Here is a 21,808-nt window from a genome sequence, read left to right on the forward strand (position 1 = left end):
GTTGTATTAACAATTGATGTTATTTGGGGGTGGATGCAGTAATGCATTTTTCAAAACTACTTTCAATATTTGGCTGATTATTTTTTGCTTACATTGTATTAAACTCAGCAGTTTTTCAGTCTGTCAATAAAATGTAATCAGCACTCAAGTTTATCCTGAATGTTCTAAGAAGTTTCGGCTGAAACTTCAAGCTTCTGGTGGCATGTGAATTCCACAGAATGATAATGTTGCATCAGTACTCCAACATTGAAAGGACAACCGACACCACTTTTTTTGTTTCCTAACTGACAACAAAAAAAACATTTTATAGCATCTAAAATACCCAAAACACACATATGGTATTTTTAGTCAAATGCAAAACACCAATAAAAATGACTCAAAGTGTCTCAAAACTACTTCAAATTGAACCCGGAAGTGGCCAGTTTCAGAAGGTCCCGCCCCCTTGTTCGTGATGTCACGCCAAGACGTCTTGCCTTGCTCGAGAGTCAAAACAATGTCTTCAGATTCGGAGAAGATGCTTTCATATTACTCATCCAGTTATGAATATGATTCAAATAGTTCTGAAGAGGAAAGCATAAATGTTTGCAATCGACTAAAGAAGTTATTCCCTGTCATTTTAAGGCATCTGGACAGAAATGTAGCACCCAGAAAATGAAGAAGATTGTGCCAAACTCCGTTGGAAATGGGCTGATTTGTCTGCTTGGAATTTGTATCAGCAAATATCAAATAGTTGTTATGGTGCAACACAACGATTCACCATCGCATTATTTATGTGTTTTCCTTCTAATTTCGCCATCAACACGGGTCAACACGAAGTTTTCAGACCAAAATGCATTGTGTGTCCTTTTCTCGGTCAGGGGCGTACCTTCCGTGACGTGACGTCAGGAATCGTCACCAACTCGCAAAGAAGACTTCCTGAATATTCAGCGCGAGTCTTAAAACCTAAAATATAGCTATATGCGGTGGAATCTTTGTGAAATACGCTCAGTAGAAGTCATTTGAAGCGATTTTACAAATTATGGACACAACTTGTCCGAAGGCGTTGGTTGTGCTTTAAGTGCATAGTTTAGTCTGCTTCCATTTACTCATAGATAAAGTGATCGCCATAAACATTTTGAAGTTGTTTGTGTCTGAGAGTGAGGCACACAAAGAACTGTCTGAAAATAGCCCATTAATGCTTACAAGAAGTCGAAGTGCAAGTCATGAGAGCAGCTCACTGTAGGAGGTCTGGTGGAGCACGAGGTGTACATAGTGGGACGGTACATGCCGTGCGGCAGCACTTGATGTCCAAAGCCCATGCGTGCTCCGTGCTTGGTATCTGCACTGTGAGCTTGACTGCTGTTCTCATTGGCAACACCCAAGCTCCTTAAGGAAGTCTTTAAAGCCAACTGCATCTTAGCCATGAAATAAAATACAGAAAAAAAAAAGTTTGAGCAACTGACATTGAGGATAAAATTTCACATTCCATTTCGAATTGATCAATGTATGACAGAGTTTACACAGACACTTTTGAATCGATTGACTCCAATGACAATTTCCTTCAATCTCAGTCCTATATTGGGTTTTAAAAGACAGTTCCACACTAGGCTGAATGTCAAGGTCGATATTTTACTGACTGCTGCTTATTTTATGTTAAGAGGCCAAGGCAAACATCGGCCTCATGAAGAGGGTAATGATTTATCTAAAGAGCATGAACGATATGCTCAATTTGACCTGAAATAGGGCTCTGTGCTGTCCATAAGGGTCAGGAGCATTGCTATGCGGCAGTGTGGATGAGTATGATTCAGGCATACAGTATTTTGAAGACGGTTGTGTTGAAATGTTTTCATAGTTTTTAAAAGCCTATTGCGTGTGAAAATGTACTACGTCAGGAAACTGAGCAGAAAAAAAATGTAAAAAAAGGGGAGGTTATTTGAATTCGGTCAGTGGTCATTTAAAACGTTCTCATCATTCTTTGAAGGGTTGACTGTCCCTATCGTCTATGTACTGACCAATCAGTGTACTTAGCTTGAAGTGTAATTACTGCTATTAACAATCACGATTTACTGAAGAGAACGGGCCCATTTTTTCCTCGCGTTGCTTCCTGCTACTTTCTCTCTTTTGCCAAACCCAACTTGGACCCATAAAAGTTTGCTGCTTGTCCTCTAGAGAGTGCAGCACTCCAAAGGCTACAGTCTAATTGGATTCATTTGGACAATAGCTGTGGAGACTTCAACATTATCTATCTATGGACCCATGACGGGAATGTGACTTCCCATTTGAGTTTTTTCCCCTTCTTCTGGCCTGAAGTGCATTTCTGGTTTTTATTAGATTATCATTTTACGTATATCAAGTACCATTATTACCATTATTAAAGAAAAGAAACAGCTTGGTTTAACTATAGTGTAAAATAATGCCTGAACGATACTTTGTGTGTCTGAAGACAGGCAGAGAAGGAGACGGCGGCGGGGGAAAAAATGTGACTTTTTGTTGTTTTCTAGAAGTGCTAAGGATGCATTGCATTTGGCTTATTTCATTCCACCAGCTCTGGAGAATTCTTGGGGCTTCAATAATTACAATTACCACATTGTCATATAATAAACCTTGAGGTTTATTCCTCATTATTATATCTGGGGCCACTTGAATTTGAAAATAAAGGTCACTGGAGTACTTTTTTTCACATTTTTTTCTCATCTTCTCAACATCAAATATTACGTTACATTGTTCTCTCCAAATTCTGTTGAAGGCATTCTTTTGGACAGACATTTTACTCTTTGCATGCTTATTATGGGTGTAATTTTTTTTAAATAATGCAACCAACTAAGCACAAAAAATGCCTATAATCCAAGACCATCTTAAAATAAACAGGCATTTCAATCAATGGCAAGATAAATTGTGTACAGAGACCAAGCTGGTCCGGGAAAGGAAGCTAAGATGTTTCTTTGTTTACAAAGTTAAAGCAAATCCAGTGTTTGTATTTTAGTTTCAAAACTCTCCAAATCAAATTTTTGTATGAAATAAAAGCAATTGAGTGGCAATCACATGAAATTCAAATAAGGGACTCCATTCTCTGTATCTTCCACTGACAAGTTTTTTTCGCCATATTTTTTTCCTGAAAAGGTTTCCTGTAAATGACTAGTTGATTTGAGTGTGGAATCTGAAGCCATTTCTGCATATTTAAGGGCTTCACTTGACTTTCTCAAACATTCTTTTACCAGATTGATAACCTGTTGGAGCAGTTAAAGGACAAGGACAAGCAGTTGTCTGGCTTACAGGATCGAGTTCAAGGCCTTCAGACCGATTCCAGCAACACAGACACAGCCCTCGCCACGCTGGAAGAGGCCCTGTCTGAGAAGGTACAAGGAAACAGTCTGCAAAAGAAAAAAAAAATAAAATATATGTACTCTATATGCTGACAGGTGATGCATATATCTAACATTTTCACATCAACTTAGTTGAGCTTAGGTTGAGTTTTGAATCATGACAGCATGATGTTGATGATAATGCTTGGGTGTGATAATGTTTGTCAGACGTTGTGTAGTCGCAAAATGAAACCATTTAAAACACCAGACGGGGTTTAACGGTCTGGAAACATTTACTCATCAAGGTACACATATTTCTAAGGCAATTGTTCAATGGTGCAAACTTCATTAGCTTTCTCCATGACTCATTGTAATAAGTTATGGGCACATGCATCCTAACATCTAAACAATGGACCACACAAGAAGATGTGAGAAAAGTGCAAATGGAGGGTGTTGAAGAGAACACTCACTTGGAATGTATACTTGTGCAGAGCCATGGTAGAATCCATCCATCCATCCATCCATCCATCCATCCATCCATCCATCCATCCATCCATCCATCCATCCATCCATGCACTTAATTGATAATCTTTTCTTTTTTGTTTCTCCAAGCTAAAGGTTCTCCCAACTACTTTTCAGGGAATAAAACAATAACTTGTATGAAACTGCCAATTTATTACAAAATAGCACAGATGTGTTGTTGCCACCAAAGTCTGTGTTCACGCCAACCAAACTCATTGAATACCTGACAACTTCTCAAATTATTTTACAAAGGTCTTAGAAAAGGATGTAACATGTAAAAAAAGAGATGACTAATCATAAGCAGCGTGATATGCAGGAATGTACTTGTTTTCTGTTGTTAATGTTCATTTCTGTTGTTAATGTTCATTTCCTTCTGTACTTAAATGTTACCAGCCTTTCTTGTCAAAATATGATTACTGAAATGTGGCTAATTATTTGTACTTGTCATTACTTACGGAAATAAATAAATCTTGATTCACAACATTGCCGACCATCCTGAATAAATAAGAATCCACATTTCTTGAATTGATTTAAGTTTCCAAAAGAGAAAGTTATTTTGTTTTCACACTTTGAACTGGTAAATAATGCATGAAAATAAAGAACAATGTGTATACTGACCCTTTGGTTCCATTTTGTGAACCTACCATATTTGGTCACAGCTTCCTTAAATACAGAATTCAGCAATGATGTGAGCACTGGAAACTTTTTTTGTACTGTTGGCGTGGTATATATTTACAGGAGTTATCATGTGTGTTGTTAATCACAAACCTGGTTGCCACAGTCCCGCTGATTTAATTAACATCCTGAGATTTAGTGCCCAGACCAAGCCTGGAGCTCACTCTGCCATTGTTTGTGCCATTATTGCAAAACACCAAACACTTTACTGATAGATCATCATGAGGAAAACACCCACGGAGCATTATCCGTTTCCTTGTCTCTTTTCGCTCTCTGTCTGGCTCCTCCAAAAGCTTCTTTGCATGCATTTCTGTGTCATGTCGAGTTGCATGGTATGCTTGTCCAATTTACCCAGGGTTTAAAAGCTGCCAATCATGCTGCAATGCCACATCGTAAAGGCCCAATTCGTACTTGCGCTGCGTGCCTAGATAAACACCTGAATAAACACCTTAATAATGGCTTCACTCCACACAGCTACTATACACACCTTGTATTGCTCTCCCACTCGTGCTAGAGACGTGCAGGGGTAAGGTTCAAAGCTGTGCTGCTGCGATTAGAAAACGGGAGGAATTATGACATAAACATTCCATATTGGTTTATCAGGAGTCAGAGTGGAGTTGTAAGGAAATAATCTCCAGGACTGCATTATCCATTTTCAATAAATCTGTCTCAATACTGCGCCTCACTCTGATCTCTATCTGTCCCAACACTTATTTAAGGTGGACCTATTTCAAACTTGTTTTTATGAGATTGGCTGTCCTTTACAAAACACGCTGAGGGCCCATTCAGTAAGGAACTACGTTTCATTAACGATAGCAGGGAGCCGTATTCACCCCGGGCGGAGAGTCGTTTGCATTTTGGAAGTGAAATGGTTTATAGCTTTAATGGGAAAAAGCATGCAAGTAGATCATATCTTTTAAGGTCTTTACCAGAGTCAATCTCATGCCTCTCAATTTTTCTCACTTCTCAGGAGCGAGTCATCGAGACCCTTCGGGAACAGAAGGAGCGGGCGGACAGGGTTCAACTGGAGGAGTTGGAGCGACTGAGGAAGGACAACCAGGAATTGAAGGACAGGCTGTCAACCCTCCAACCTCAGAAACTGTCCCCTAGCCAGCCTGCGATCGTGGGCGCAAATCAAGGCCAGAGGCCCCATGAAGAGGTCTGTATGGGGTGAGCGCGAGGAGAGCTGTTCACAAGTGGAAACGTGAGCATGTATGTGTTTTTAACAAATGTATATGCTCAACGGCACCCGAGAGCAGCAAGTGAAACACATGGTGTTGAGGAACAATAGAATCAGAATCAGAATACCTTTATTCGTCCCGCAATGGGGAAATTTGCAGTCCACAGCAGCAATTGAAGAGGGATGGGGTTGGGGTGGGAGTGAAAGGATAGAAAACAAGATATTCTAAGCATAACAAAATAAAAATGTCAACTGTATACTGTGCAAATGTAGATGTGCAAAAACCGTTCTATAAACAAGACTGTACATAGTGCAGAATCAAGAAATGCATTTAGATATATTGCAACAACCCATATTTACAAGTAACAACAACAACACACAAACATAACACTATAAAGTGTCAATGTCAGCGCCGCTCAATTTGTAGGTTGTTGTACTCATTTGTATTTTTTACAATGAGGTGAAACCGAAATAATCAAAAAGTAAGAGAACAAATGGGCGGAACGGCTTGCTTATTGATACAAGAACGTTGCATGCTGAAAATTGTGAGTGTTATGTATGAACAGTATGTGGAAACTGTAACATCAACGTTCTCTCACACACACACACACACACACACACACACACACACACACACACACACACACACACACACACACACACACACACACACACACACACACACACACAGTACATTTCCTGAATAGACAGAACAGAACTGTTTCAAATATATGAAAAAATCCCAGATAAATCCCAATCAAATATATACAGTATAACAAATGCCTTCACGTTGTATTTTCATTGCAGTTGAAATGCAAAGGTAGCTTCAATAACCTACTGTATTTTCCAGTTAATAAGGCGCACCAGAGTATCAGGTGCACACCCAATGAATGGTGTATTTTCAAACTTTTTCCATATATAAGGCGCATCAGAGTATAAGGCGCACATTCAATGAATGAAAAAAGTTTTCCAAATATAATACAGGTAACATCCGATTTACGACCGGCGCGAGTTACGACCACCCATACTTACAACCACGACCGCCAGACCTTTTTTTTTGCTGGATATTCTCTACCTAGTAGCTATATATTCACTATCTAACTGACTGGCTATCTATCTGGGTATCTGTTGGCTATCAGCTAGCTATCTAGCTTTCTATCGAGTTGAGTTACTTTGGGGTTGAGTGAACGCTGGCACGTGTGGCTGCCGCTGCTCACCCTCAGAAAAACTTATCCTGTGACTGTAAAGTGACCTTGAGAGTTTTGAAAGGCGCTTAGAAACGAAATGGATTATTATTATTATTAATAAACAGGTAGGATGTTTATTTGCCGGTGCAGCATTGCACAAAACGAGGATACAAAATAACTTTCTTAAAAAACGCGTACGACAATACGAGGCTTAGGCGGGTGTCGGATTTTGAGCGGGTGGGAACGCCTGGACGCAAACGCCCCGTTGGGCTCACGGCCGGCGCCGCCGCCTCTCTGAGAAAGTTCGTTCTGCTGCTCAGCGAGGTTGAGAATTGTGCGAGAATTTCAACAGCTCGCATGTATGGGAAGCCGTGCGTATTTGGGTCAGCAGAAAGTGTGCGCGCTGACACAGTAATAAAAATCGATAATACAAAATATAAAATGATTAAAATGACACTAAAAGTTATACGATTTATAAATGAACTGTGAACATTTTGGTATATAATAGTATTCAATAGAAAACGATGCTTAAAAACAACAGATTGACATCCTGTACTATCCTGTCGTATAAACCACGCGTCAGCCATTTTGAATGCATTTCGACTTACGAACGTTTTGTCGGAACGGAACCTGGTTGTAAGTCGGATGTTACCGGTATATACATATAAAAAGTTTTCCAAATATAAGGCACACCGCATTATAAGGCGCTACAGTAGAGGCTGAGGTTACACACAACTTCTTCTACAGGGGGGAAATAGAGTCGATGGCTGCTCACATTAATTGCCAGACATGTTGTGGCTCAATATGACTTCAGATATAAGGCGCACCTGTGTATTAGGCACAGGGTCATCTTGTGAAGAAAATGAAGGCTTTTGGGTGTCATCCGCAGATGATCTCTTTTAACGGTTGGCAGTTCTTGCGGACCAGCCAGGACAAAGGATGGAAAAATTACTACGTATTCAATGTTCTGCGCACACTCTGTGGCTTGGCTCCTTTAATTTCTAACCACGTTCGGACATGCAGCTTTACATGGACCTTTTGTTTGCAAACTATCTCAATAATCGTAACTTAAAGCCAGCTCGTCGCCAAATATGTGTTTGATGGCTAATCACCGCAGTGTTTTCAAAATACACACAGTTCATTACTCTGCAGGAATCTGTAAATCCAAATACTGTTTCCCTTGTTTGTGACAGCATCCAAAATGCATCTTTAATTCTCTCTGGTACCTCCCTGATCGTATCCACAAAAATCTTCGCAACTCAGCATTGACAGGGCGTCCTGCGTGAGATATATCTGAGACTGCTGATATTAAAATGAAGTGACTTATGGTGAAATACAACTCCTTCCATACCTTATTGGGTGCCAAGTAAGAGTATTTTCCCCCCATTTCCCTCACACACACCAGCACATATGCTGTCATCCATTCAGAATTTATGAGTAACTTTTCTTTTATAGTCATAAAAAGCATACACACATTTCATTCCTGTTAGGAGTTATCTTGGTGAGTGCTTGGCCACGAAAAAAAGGGACGGCAGCTCAATAACTCTTTGTACCCAGCAGATTTACTCTCTGACATAAGTGTTGCCATAATTGGATTATTTAGTCTCATCCGCGGTTGTTATGTAAACTTGCAAGTTCTTCATAAGCACTTACGGTGTTGCTGTTTGTGTGAACATGTGTGGTCTTCGCTGTCTCGAGGAGCTTGTGTGTGATTTCTTTACATTTGTATTTACGTGTATGTACGTAAGCGCGCAATGTGCATCTATGAATGTGTTTTAGATTGAATTACCATGTGACGAGCATTGAATAATTATTACCCTGGAGGTCAAAATAATTTTAAAAACATGCTTTTATAGATTAGTGCTCATAAAAATATACACTATTCATACATACGTAAAAAATAAGATCAAACCCACACCATAAAAGTGCAAAATACCACTAATGGCAACAAAGAGGGGAAACATGGCGCAAACCCCAGAAGTAATTTTGGCAGTTGTCCACCTGTGGCGGTTGTCTTATTTCTGTAATGGAGGCAAGATGGACCCAGATTTTGGTACTCATGTTGACGGTTGTCTTACTGTGGATTTTTTTTTTTGTCATGTAAAAGTGTCTAGTTGTGGCCCTTCCTTGGGTGAGACGCACATCAGACACGGACATACACACAGCTCCTTTTATACCATTTTCAAGCGTGTGATATGCGTCAGGGTGAGACGCACATCAAGGAGATCAAGGGCTTGAAAGACATTAAAGGTGCGGTGCGTACCGGTGACGCCACAGGTGTACATTCAAGGCAAAGCCGTCTCAATGCTTCACTATGTCATGTCATTTTATTATGATTATGTTTTGTGGCCATTTTGATGAATCTGAAATTGACCATTTTACTTTCCTCTGTCCTGCTCTGTGCGTGACGTTAAGATTAAGGTTTAAATCAGATCTTATTACAGAGCTGTTGTGATATTTCTCTGTTGAACATTTTATTCCTTTGCGCAACCTTTTATCTGACATGACTAAAAACAGTGGTTTTGTATACACACAACCTTAACCATTTCACTGAAAACAAAGGCCAACCACACAATGTGAAAAAGGGATCACATTACTTTTTTTCGATCTAGTTACCTATATTGTAGATCCTATCCTATCCTAATTGAAAACTTTGCTCACTGTGATACTTTGGTAGCAATGCAAAGCTGAATACAATGGATTAAGAATTGGCCCTTGTCTGATGAGTAGGAATCAAGTTTCTGTCATGTGAATTGCTTTTATTTGTCACGCAATTACAAAGCCGATGTGGTCAGATCCCACTAAAATTCACTGGGAAAAAAAAGGTTTTTGGTTTAATTTACTTGATTTGGTTCATGAAGTGGTTGCACATAAAATCATTTGGATTGAGAGACATTTTTTAAACTAGATGAATAAACTAACTAAATAAACTAATATGAATTACGTCCTACAAACTATATCTGGATCGAGATTGTTTTGGGTTGTGCAACCACTTGACAAAATAAAATTGGGTAATTTCAACACGCCACATGTAACCGGCCTCAGGCCTAGGGGATACCTGGGTCTGTCCAAACCGTCACAGGCAGGTAGCACTGTGAACGACGAGGAAGAGACGACACGAGACAAACGTGTTACTCAGCTTTACACAGCGACAGCGATTTATTACCGACTACATATTTACTCATCAAAACATCAATTCGGCAATCTCAATATCAGAATACAGTTCGGTTCAACTTCCAATAATACCGGCTCCTGATATCAATATAAAATCAATGTGTAGGTCTATACATTCAACATCTATCCATAGTATATATCATCCACATTCGCACATGCGTCTGTACGTCTGCACGCTGTGTTGTGCTGTGAACTACCAATCGACATCCAAAACCCAACTTCATCAAAGCCACAAAACTACAGTTTCATATGTAGCATCACCCAACATGTCCCCGATTACTTTAACATCATGAGGATGTCTAGAAATCATTATTTTGAATACCTGTGAACGACGAGGAAGAGACGACACGAGACAAACGTGTTACTCAGCTTTACACAGCGACAGCGATTTATTGCTGACTGCGCATGCGTGAGCTGAACCTACATTGTCTTCCTCTCGATGAAAAGGTTTCTTCAGCCGTCATCTGTTCTTCTTTGAAGGTCTCGGACATTTCACTGTCCAGACATGGCGGTGCCGGACAGTAGGGATATATATAGGGCCTAAACTACCAGTAAGACTTTAGTTTGCTGATGAAGTTTCTTGGATAAGAAGTGAAACGTCCGATACCTTCAAAGAAGTACAGATGACGGCTGAAGAAACCTTTTCATCAATGGACCACTGTATTGTCTTCCTCTGTTGCATTCACAGGCGCGTAGCGCCCTCTACTGACTTGGTAGTCTAATTGAATAAACATACAGTAACGGAGGTCGTTTTTAAACCCCTACGGCCCTACAGACACTTTTTGTAAATTCTCAATTATATTTTCTCTATGTACCAATTCCTTCATTATCGGTATGATTAATACAATACTAAAATTCTTGTAATACAATATTTCAGTTCAGTTCAGAAAACTCAGCAAGTCAATGTTGCAGTTCTGTGAGGCAAATTTCTTAAAGCTGTTGCAGTTTGGTGTTTGCAGATGTTGTGTGTCTGACTCAGTGGAGTTGTTCGGAGAGCTTTTTCATCTCAAAGTTGTTTAAAGCACCGCATCCGATTCCCATGATGTTGTATGTGGTCATCCTGAAGATAGTCAAGGACTGGAGGAAATATCCGCTATTTTCAAAGAAACTAATATTGAAAGTGGTCGGAAGGAAGGGCTTCCCTCATGAGCTTGTCTGAAGTTGAAGACAAAACTGCAACAGTTTCAATTCGTATTTAAAGGACAACCAACGTCTCTGGACAAGACGTGTCCATAAATTGTAAAATGGCTTCAAATGACTTCTACTGAGCGTATTTTACAAAGGAAGTCTTGTTTTTGAGTTGGTGACGAGTCTGTATGTGACATCACTGAACTGAACGCCCCTGACCGAAAAAAAGGATTGTAGCAGTCCTTCCATCACGTCAATGCTTGCTTGGTCTGAAAACCTTGTGTTACACCAGAAAGAGCCAGAAGAGGGCGTCCAAGCTCCATGGAAGAATTTATCAGCCTGTGGAAACGGGCTGATTCATTCCTCACAACAGCTCGGTGGCCATTTTCTGCCTCTTTTTGGGTGAGACATTCCCCCCAACATTGCCTCAAAATGGCACTGAATAAATTATTTAATCGATTGCAAACATGTATGCTTTCCTTCAGAACTATTTGAATCGTATTCATAACTGGATGTGTAACAAGAAAGCATATTCTCCGAATCTGAAGCCATTGTTTTGATTCTCCAGCAATGCAAGACATCTTGGCGTGACGTCATGAACTGGGGACGGTACTTTCAGAAAATGCCCAATTCGCAGCTCATTTTTTTGCAGATTTTGGACACTTGAAGTTATTTTTATTGGTCTTTTGCATATGAATAAAAATATCATACTGCGTGCTTTGGGTATTTTAGATGCTATAAAACGTTTTGGGAAACAAAAAAGTGACGTCGGTTGTCCTTTAAATAGTTTTCTTTCAATGGATGTAATGACATTAATAGAAGATGGTGAAATCGTATTCATATGCCATCAACAAGCTATTTTGAAGCAATTACTTTGTTGAATTGTCATTGGCCCTACTGGACTTTTGTCAATTAAAGTAAGACAAACTAGTCTAACTTCCTTTTTTCTCTTCTACACATTTCATCGTCTAGATGCCAGCCGAATTAGAAGCTGTACCAGCTGTGAGCTACACGGTAAGTGTCATGCTATTAAAATGCTCTTCAGTTATTTCACAGGAGAGCAGACAAAATCTACAACAGACTTTCTAGTGCTATCATATGAGAAGGTTTGTTTGACTGCTATTGAATGTCTAGTGCACAGTGGCTATTAAAAAAAAGTCTAAATTAGCTCTTTCACCCTGAACGCCAAATATTTTATTTCACAAAATAACAAAAAAACAATAATACAACGAAAAGAAAAAAAACAATGTGCTCAGAATCCATGTGGGCAGAGTCTCATGCCGACCCTATATTGAGCCTCTCCTATAATTATGCTCATCTGCCAGGGAAACTGGTGCTTTCTGCCAATATTGAACAGAAAGTGCCATCTGGAGGAGTCAAAATCTATGATAACTGGTTCATGAAGCATCTTGAAACTTCATTTTGCCATCACTCTTTAATGATGGACTTTTTTCAAATTCCAAATACTTCATGTAAAATTTACAAAGTTTGTCTTCTCAACTTTCTGTGCACCTGATGAATTAACTTTCCACCCCAAAGGTCGCACACCCAGGGGACACTTTGCAAAAGTGTCCAGATATTGCAGAGCGCCTGAAGCTTCTTGAGCAAGAAGTAGCTCGCTCCAGGGAAGAATCGGGAAAGTCACAAGCGGAAGCAGCAAGATTAATGGCAGCCCTGAAAGATGCTGAGGTGGACAGATCTGGCAGAGAGAAGAAAATAAATGATCTTGAGAGGTGAGTGTTTAAAATAGAGACAGATGGTCACTTCTGGGTGTCCTTTAGGAAGCATCTTTCTGAATTCCTAAATCATTTAGAGTCCTACTATATACTATATAAGGGCTATATAGTATTTCTAAAGTAGCAATTCACAAGACATAAACTTCCCATTTCTTCTTCCTACTCATGTTTTCTTGTGTCCAATCCCAAAACGCTGGGAGCTAAGCTCTCAGTTCTACAGGAGTGGTCGGTCCATCGATGAGAAGGTTTCTTCAACCGTCATCTGGACTTCTTTGAAGGTGTCAGATGTTTCGTTTCTTATCCAAGAGGCTTTGTCAGCGAACTAAAATTTTTTCCTGGTAATTTCGGCCCTATATATATATCCCTACTGACCAGACGTGGCGGTGCCAGACTCTGCTATGATTGATCCCTGCTCTCAGGTTGGGGGGAAGCAGAGGACAAGTCCCTGCGGCTAGACGGATTACTTCCATTGTCCTGACTGATTACTTCTATTGTCCTGCCTGAGTATGGGGTCTACGACTGGCCTGATTGCCCCATTTGCTCTGGTATCACCTCATCAGCATAACTAAGCCTATGTTCCCCTAAAAAGTCAGTTGTAGGAACAATCCAAATTCAACCTCACCCCACCATGGCGATTTAGTGATGAGTTTTGGTGTATTATGAAAATCGCTTCTTTTACTCCCCTTTCAAACCATCTATTTTCTTTTAACCCCATTGTCATCAAATGAGTGGATGCTAGCTTTTAGGTACTAAGCCTCAACGCTTCTTGGATAAGAAACGAAACGTCTGACACCTTTAAAGAAGTCCAGATGACGCCTGCGAAACCTTCTCATCGATGGACCACTCCTGTACAACTGAGAGCTTACACAGACATATGTACTGCAGATTGAGGCCCACTAGTATTCTCCCTGTGATGTCTTTTTTTTGAAAGTTTGTTTAGTCTCCCCAATGTATTGCTCTTTACAATTTTCATTTTTACAATGTATTGAATAAACTACATTAGTTTGTTTTTCATTTGACAGCCTATTTTTTGGATTGACTAATTTTTGCCTTAAAGTGTTTGTCGATTTGAAATAAGTAGGAATTTTGTGTTGCCAAATGACTCGTAGTTTGTCACAAACCCCTACAATATAAGGTACTGCCACTCCTCTCCTTTTAGTATCTTCAGAATTTTTGGTTTCATTCTCTATTCCTTTCTTTTGACATTTGTTAAAAGACCACTGATTGCACACACAGTTAGTGAGTGTTCTCCTGAAAGTATATACCTTGTCTACATACTTTGCTTTTCATCACGTAAAAAAAAGGTCTTATTAGCTGTGTTATGTGGAAATATCTGCAGTTCTGGTTGAGTAGACTTTGTGTGTGCACCGTACTGCACACGTCTGTGTAAGGTCTCAGTCATACAGGAGTGGTCCATCGATGAAAATGTTTCTTCAGCCGTCATCTGGACTTCTTTGAAGGAGTCGGATGTTTCGTTTCTTATCCAAGAAACTTCGTAAGCAAACTAAAGTTTTACTGGTAGTTTAGGCCCCAGTAAGACTTTAGTTTGCTGACGAAGTTTCTTGGATAAGAAACCAAACGTCCGGCACCTTCAAAGAAGTACAGATGACGACTGTAGAAACCTTTTCATCGACCGTACTGCACAATTAGAATTGCCAACCAGAGTTGTTTGAAATGTATGGCCATAGAGAGGGAGAGACAGACAAACAGGCCAATAAGTAACTAACTTCATCCTTGAGAGAAATTGCTTTTGCTAGCACCATATAGTTTTTCAAACCTTCCCACTTGACCAGTATTTGTTAAAATGAAATTAATAAAAGGTAAAAAAAAAAAAAACAGATCCAGTATTTATATACATATTTGACTAGTTAGCTCGTCCACCTCTCAGTGCAATTCCAGGCCCAGACCTACAGTGCCTGTGTGTTCTTCCTGTACCTTTTGCCATCTAATGGAAGATAATTTAATTGATTTTTCTGTCACTACCTCAACTATTCATCAAATATAGATGGAAAAAGTTAGATTTGTAACGTGTGCATCACATTTTTTACAAATTGAGTGAAATTGGATCAATTCTCACCTGACTCCAAGTTAGGGCACCATGGATAGAAATCGGTATAATACAGTATGTTTCACTTTCTATACCAACTAACAAAGCAGCAAAGAAAACTGATGAATGAAACAGTACGATTGTAGATCTTACTATGATGTTGCCTGAGTTATTTATATGCCCATGCAAGAATACATCCATCCATCCATTTTCCGTGCCACTTATTCCTCATTAGGGTCGCGGGGGGTGCTAGAGCCAATCCCAGCTGTCTTCGGGCACGAGGCGGGGTACACCCAGAATTGGTTGCCAGCCAATCGCAGGGCACACAAGGACAAACAACAGTCACTCTCACACTCACACCTCAGGACAATTTGGAGTCTTAAATCTGCCTGCCATGCATGTTTTTGGAATGTGGGAGGAAACCGGGGAGAACATGCAAACTCCACACAGGGAGGCCAGAGCGGGACGTGAACCGGCGACCTCTGCACTGTGAAGCTGGTGTGCTAACCAGTTGACTACCGGGCCGCCCCCATGCAAGAATACGCTACAAAATTGTGCATGCATATAGCATTAAAAAAATAATGGAGATTTATCAATCGATTTTATTCAATAAAAAGATTCCTATATTTGAGACATCATAGGATAAAAAAAGATAAACAATAAAAACATATGTTTTATGATAATGTGTTAAAATGCATATTTGGCAACAAACCCATTGTAATTGTACTAACTACTTACTAACTTTGTTCCAGTGGTTACAGTAAATAATTGTATTTTATGTTTTTTTGGACAGTGCGGGACTTGATAAAATGCTATTGTGTTTCATTGACATTCTGCCAGTTAAGTGGTGTTTTTGAAGCTGATGCATTTTAAATATATACAAGCTCTTAATTACACGATGACATGAACTGGAAGTGGCTCTGTCGGCTATTTTTCACCACTCAAAGTATATTCACACACAAATTAGAGCAAAAATCTATGTCAAGTTGTTTATTTATTCCGTGTCTGCAATATTCCAAGCAGTGAACTTTGGTGATTGATTGGAAAGGAGATAAAATAATGGCTCTTTAAGTGAGTCAGTGTTTGACCATGCAGTTGGACCACAATTTCTAAGAACCTCCCAGTAAAGTTGTCATCATCTCTTATTGAAATAACATTCTTCAAGTCGTTTTTGTCATTTCCCAGTTTTGTATAGGCAACATGTCAGATGGTATTTTTACTGCGATAAGATTTATAAGTACCGTAAAGAGTCTATACATAATAAACAGTCTTGTCCCGTTTGGATCTTTCAGCACTGCATCAAGACAAATGTCTCGGATAAACCTTCAGCATGTTGACCTAACTGCCATACTCTAAAACTTCTGAGTTCATGTTTCCTCCCTTGTTTTCACCCGTTGTGCTGTTTTGTTTGCCACAGAAGGAAAATTTTACATTTTTCATTGTACCTTTCCTCCTTTTACCCAAACTGAGCATCACACAGTGAAAATCCTGATGTGCTTCCAATTTACTTAAAATCAGGGGCTTTTCTTCCATCCATCCATCCATTTTCTGCCGCTTATCCGGAGTCGGGTAGCGGGGGCAGCAGTTTCATTAGGGAAGCCCAGACTTCCCTCACCCCAGCCACTTCTTCTAGCTCGTCCTGGCGGATCCCGAGGCGTTCCCAGGCCAGTTGGGAGACATAGTCTCTCCAGCGTGTCCTGGGTCGTCCCCGGGGTCTTCTTGCAGTGGGGCATGCTCGGAACACCTCACAAGGGAGGCATCCAGGGGGCATCCTAATCAGATGCCCGAGCCGCCTCATCTGGTTCCTCTCTATGTGGAGGAGAAGCAGCTCGACTCTGAGCCCCTCCCGGATGACCGAGCTTCTCACCTTATCTCTAAGGGAGAGATCTACACCCTACGGAGAAAGCTCATTTCGGACACTTGTATCCGGGAACCCGTTCTTTCTGTCACAACCCATAACTTGTGACTATAGATGAGGGTTGGGATGTAGATCGACCGGTAAATTGAGAGCTTCACTTTTTGGCTCAGCTCATTCTTCACCACGACAGATTGGTACAAAGTCCAGATCACAGCAGACGCCGCACCGATCCACCTGTTTATCTCTCGCTCCCTCATACCCTAATTCGTGAACAAGACTCCCACATACTTAAACTCTTCCACTTGAGGCAAGATCTCCTCCACGGCCCGGAGAGGGCACTCCACCCTTTTCTGACTGAAAACCATTGTCTCAGATTTGGAGGTGCTGATTCTCATCCCAACCGCTTCACATTCGGCTGCGAAACGCTCCAGAGAGAGTTGGAGAGCTCCGCTTGAAGGCCCCAACATTACCACTTCATCTGCAAAAAGCAGAGATGCTATACTGAGACCACCAAAACGGAACCCTTCAACACTTCGGCTGCGCCGAGAAATTCTGTCCATGAAGGTTATGAACAGAATATATGAACAGAACCGGACTCTGACATCGGTCGTATAGGGTATCAGGCGCTCCTGTACCCCATACTCCCGAAGCACCCTCCACAGAACTCCACGAAGGACACGGTCTTCTTCTAGTCCACAAAGCACATGCAGACTGCTTGGGCGAATTCCCATGCACCCTCGAGGACCCTGCTAAGGGTGTAGAGCTGATCCACTGTTCCACGGCCGGGACGAAAACCACACTGCTCCTCCTCAATCTGAGGCTCGACTTCCCGACGGACCCGCCCCTCTAGAACCCCTGAATAGACCTTACCAGGGAGGTTGAGGAGTATGATCCCTCTGTAGTTGGAACACACCCTCCGGCCTCCCTTTTTAAAAAGGGTGACCACCACCCCGGTCTGCCAATCCAGAGTCACTCTCCGCGATGACCATGCGATGTTGCAGAGGCGTATCAGCCAGGACAGCCCCACAACATCCAGAGCCTTTAGGAACTCCGGGCGGATCTCATCCAATCAGAGTTGTGGCCGTAAGGTGGTTGGTGCCTGTCGTGGCGGAGTCCTATCAGGCCTATATGGCCTGTGGGACCCCTGAGACAGCTGACAGGTATCGATTAGCCAAGCGGAATGCGGCTTCGGTGGTCGCCAAGGCAAAAACTCGGGCATGGGAAGAGACCCCATCTCAGAGTCCCCAGACACTGCTTCCTCCAAGGAACGCGTGTTGGTGGAGTTGGGGAGGTCTTCCAAGTACTCTGCCCATCGGTTCACGATGTCCCGAGTTGAGGTCAGCAGCACCCCATCCTCACTTTACACAGTGTTCGTGGTGCACTGCTTTCCCCTCCTAAGACGCCGGATGGTGGACCAGAATTTCCTTGAAGCGGTCCGGAAGTCGGCTTCCATGGCCTCACCGAACTCTTCCCATGCCCGAGTTTTTGCCTCGGCGACCACCAAAGCCGCATTCCGCTTGGCTAATCGATACCTGTCAGCTGTCTCTGGGGTCCCACAGGCCATTTAGGCCTGATAGGACTCCGCCACGACAGGCACCAACCACCTTACGGCCACAACTCCGATTGGCCGTCTCAGCAAGGGAGGTACGGAACATGGGCCATTCAGACTCAATGTCCCCCACCTCCCCCGGGACATGTGAAAAGTTCTGTCGGAGGTGGGAGTTGAAACTCCTTCTGACAGGGGACACTGCCAGACGTTCCAAACAAACCCTCACAACACATTATCGTCTGCCAGGTCGGACTGGCATCTTTCCCACCAACCGAGCCTACTCACCATCAGGTGGTGATCAGTTGACAGCTCCGCCCCTCTCTTAACTCGAGTGTCCAAAACATGTGGCCGTAAATCCTATGATACAACTACAAAGTCAATCATCGAACTGCGACCAAGGGTGTCCTGGTGCCACGTGCACATTTGGACACCCTTATGCTTGAATAAAGTGTTTGTTATAGACAATCCGTGTCGAGCACAGAAGTCCAAAAACAAAACACCACTCGGGTTCTGATCGGGGGGTGCCATTCCTCTCAATCATGCCCCTCCAGGTCTCACTGTCATTGCGCACATGAGCATTGAAATCACCCAGCAGAACAAGGGAGTCCCCAGGTGGAGTGCTCTCCAGCACACCCTCTGAGGCAGGGGTGTCAAACTCATTTCGCATCGCGGGCCACATACGGCCTAGGGAGATGTCAAGTGGGCCGGACCATTAAAACACTCTGCCATACCATACCATACTCTGCTAAAAATAGCAAAAATATCATGTATTTCCTTTGTTTTGGTGTAAAGAAGCACAAGAACATTAGGAAAATTTAATGAACTATCCTTTTACAAAACATTTGATGAAACACCTCATATTTCCTTCGACAAATGTGCAATTTGCTTTTATCATTCACAAATATGCATTGCAACTGATCCCACTGATTGTACAAAGGCACAAAACTTTAATTGGTACTGAAAAATTAAGTAATGCACTTCAAGATTAAATGAGACTTTTAGAGAAAGGGAATTTTTAAACCACTTACACATACGCATATAAAATCTAAATGTAATCCCTGCGTACAGTTTACAAACTAAGGAGAGTGATTGTAAATGTGTAATGAAGAAAGTGTTCACCTGTCCTGTCAATCTGTAAACTTCGTACATGAAACATACATACACATACAATACATACTGAACATTTATGGAGTTGTATGAGCAGTAGAATTCCATCACATAACTTTTGTTTTGAACCTGCTGACTAACATTAAAGTGTGATATGGCAGGCTATGGGTAATGTTGCTGTCGCTGAGAAGTTTGTCAAACTGACGATGGTTCAGACCTCTGGACCGGATGAAATTTACAGTGCGAACAACACCTCCATGACGTGGTCCATTTTCAGCGACTTGCAACACAATGCCTCCTGGTGCAAAATAAAGTGAAATGTCCAGAAATGATCTCCTCCATTAAGGGCTTGTACTTTGTCTTTGAACTTTGTCGCGACACCTGCTTTCTTTCCGACCATGGATTACACGCCATCTGTAGCCAGGCTGACAGCGCGGGACCAGTCCACTCCAACTCTGTCCAATACAGCAACGACAGAGCCGAAAATGTCCTCGGCTGTTGCGGTGTCGATCATTGGCACCAACTCAAGAAACGCTTCAGTAACAGTCAATGTCTCATCAACTCCTCGAATAAATATGGCCAGTTGGGCCACATCTGTGATGTCAGTGCTCTCAGCTCGAGCTCCTTCCCTGCAAGAGAGGTGACGTTCCACGTCCCAAGAGCTAGCTTCTGTAGCCGAGGAGCGGACCGCCAGGGTCCCAGCCTTTGGATGCCGCACAGCTCACAATATACCCAACCCCTCTGGCCTCTCTCATGGGTGGTGAGCCCTTGAGAGGGGGGACCCATGTTTCCTCTTCGGGCTAAGCCCGAACGTGCCCCATGGGTGTAGGCCCGGCCACCAGGCGCTCGCCAACGAGCCCCATTTCCAGGCCTGGCTCCAGAGAGGGGCCCCGTGACCCGCGTCCGGGCAAGGGAAAACCATATCCATGTATTTTTTTCTTCATAAAGGGTCCTTTGAGTCGTACTTTGTCTGGTCCCTCACCAAGTACCTGTTTGCCATGGGCGACCCTGCCAGGGGCATAAAGCCCCAGACAACTTAGCTCCTAGGATCATTGAGACACACAAACCCCTCCACCATGGTAAGGTGACGACTCACGGAGAGGCTTTTCTTCTGTTTTCAAATTTATTACAAAAGAACCCCAAGGTACTGTTAATCTGAAGCCATTTTAAAGAGAGAGTCATTATTATTAGTCATAGCCATTATCCTTGTGTGAACATCTTATTCCTACTAGTTCCTTCCTGTTGACCTAAAAATATTAGTCCAATTTATTTTACAAATGTTGTTATAAATGTTTTTTTCTTTTAGGATGCCTTTAATTCTATTAGTTCCTAAGCACAGGCTTTTGGAATGGAGAATACTGCAATGTACAAAAGTAAACTTTTAATATTTTCAACACATATGCTTACACTTATTTTTTTTTTTATACTTTAAAGCTACTGTTCTTTCAATGCCTTCCATAATAATAGTTGCACATTTTTTTATATATTTAATAAACTACCCTGCCACATCCCAACTGGCTTGTTAACAATTGATTATTGTCTTGGCAGGTCTTTAATTTTTCTTTTTTTTTGCTAAGCCAAGACACAAGAAAAGATCAAAACATAGCGGCTCTTGGAACAATAAGCAAATTGGAGCGGCTTGTGTTGGAATATGGACGTGTCGAGCACTCCAGGTGGAAGAAGCGCAGGAACATGTGAAAAATGACTATCTATCAGGTTTCATTCACAGTACTTTTATTTACTCCTTCTCGCCAACAACTAAAACTCCCTAAAAAATTATTGTCCCTTTCCGATAATTATCACTTTTTTTACACAAGCACATGCAGCCCCGATACTCTTACTCACACTTTCTTACTTCATCAACCCTGCCCTGATGGTTTTGCCGGCACTGTATTAGCTATCAAAAGACACCACCGTGTCTGCGGGTTGACACACCTATGGGGGCAGCTGTGTGAGAGACGATATGCCCTCATGACCAGCTACAGTAGTTTTCGGTGGAAATGCCTCGGAACTTAGGCAAACATACACTGAGACTTTGCAGTATAAACAGGTTTTTCGCCTCAACTCCTGTAGATTTCTATGAGGGTCTAACCTCAGATTACAGGGAATGCAGATGTGATACTTTCATGGACAGTAAACGAAAATCCAAAATTTATAATCAAAGGACACTTCCAGAAAACACACTGATTAATACAGTGTGGTTTGGTAAGTTTAAAGTTGTTTATTTTGTCATATGGATTCAAGTCAGAAGGATTAAACCGTGTGCTTAACAATTTGTGATGTCAATTGGTCAGCAGTCTAATGGAATATGGGTCTAGAAACAGTCGTGTTGTTCTTCCTGTGAGACCGCTGTTGTATCCGCCA

At 41.7% G+C, this 21,808-nt stretch overlaps 1 protein-coding gene and 1 pseudogene across 1 annotated transcript in view; one reads left to right on the forward strand and one right to left on the reverse strand.

Annotated features, from left to right (window-relative positions):
- Nucleotides 1-21,808, forward strand: part of LOC148903084 (ERC protein 2-like) — a 189,666-nt gene that overhangs the window by 33,383 nt on the left and 134,475 nt on the right. The window contains exons 5-8 of the mRNA XM_088996190.1: nucleotides 3,198-3,335; nucleotides 5,449-5,637; nucleotides 12,120-12,161; nucleotides 12,687-12,880. Of these exons, the coding sequence (XP_088852316.1) occupies nucleotides 3,198-3,335; nucleotides 5,449-5,637; nucleotides 12,120-12,161; nucleotides 12,687-12,880 (563 nt within the window). The remainder of the gene's footprint in view (nucleotides 1-3,197; nucleotides 3,336-5,448; nucleotides 5,638-12,119; nucleotides 12,162-12,686; nucleotides 12,881-21,808) is intronic.
- LOC148903085 (uncharacterized) lies at nucleotides 17,263-20,388 on the reverse strand (annotated as a pseudogene).

Source organism: Hippocampus bargibanti, linkage group LG01, assembly GCF_051943395.1.
Source record: "Hippocampus bargibanti isolate YZ-2025 linkage group LG01, ASM5194339v1, whole genome shotgun sequence".
Classification (NCBI taxonomy): Eukaryota; Metazoa; Chordata; class Actinopteri; order Syngnathiformes; family Syngnathidae; genus Hippocampus; species Hippocampus bargibanti.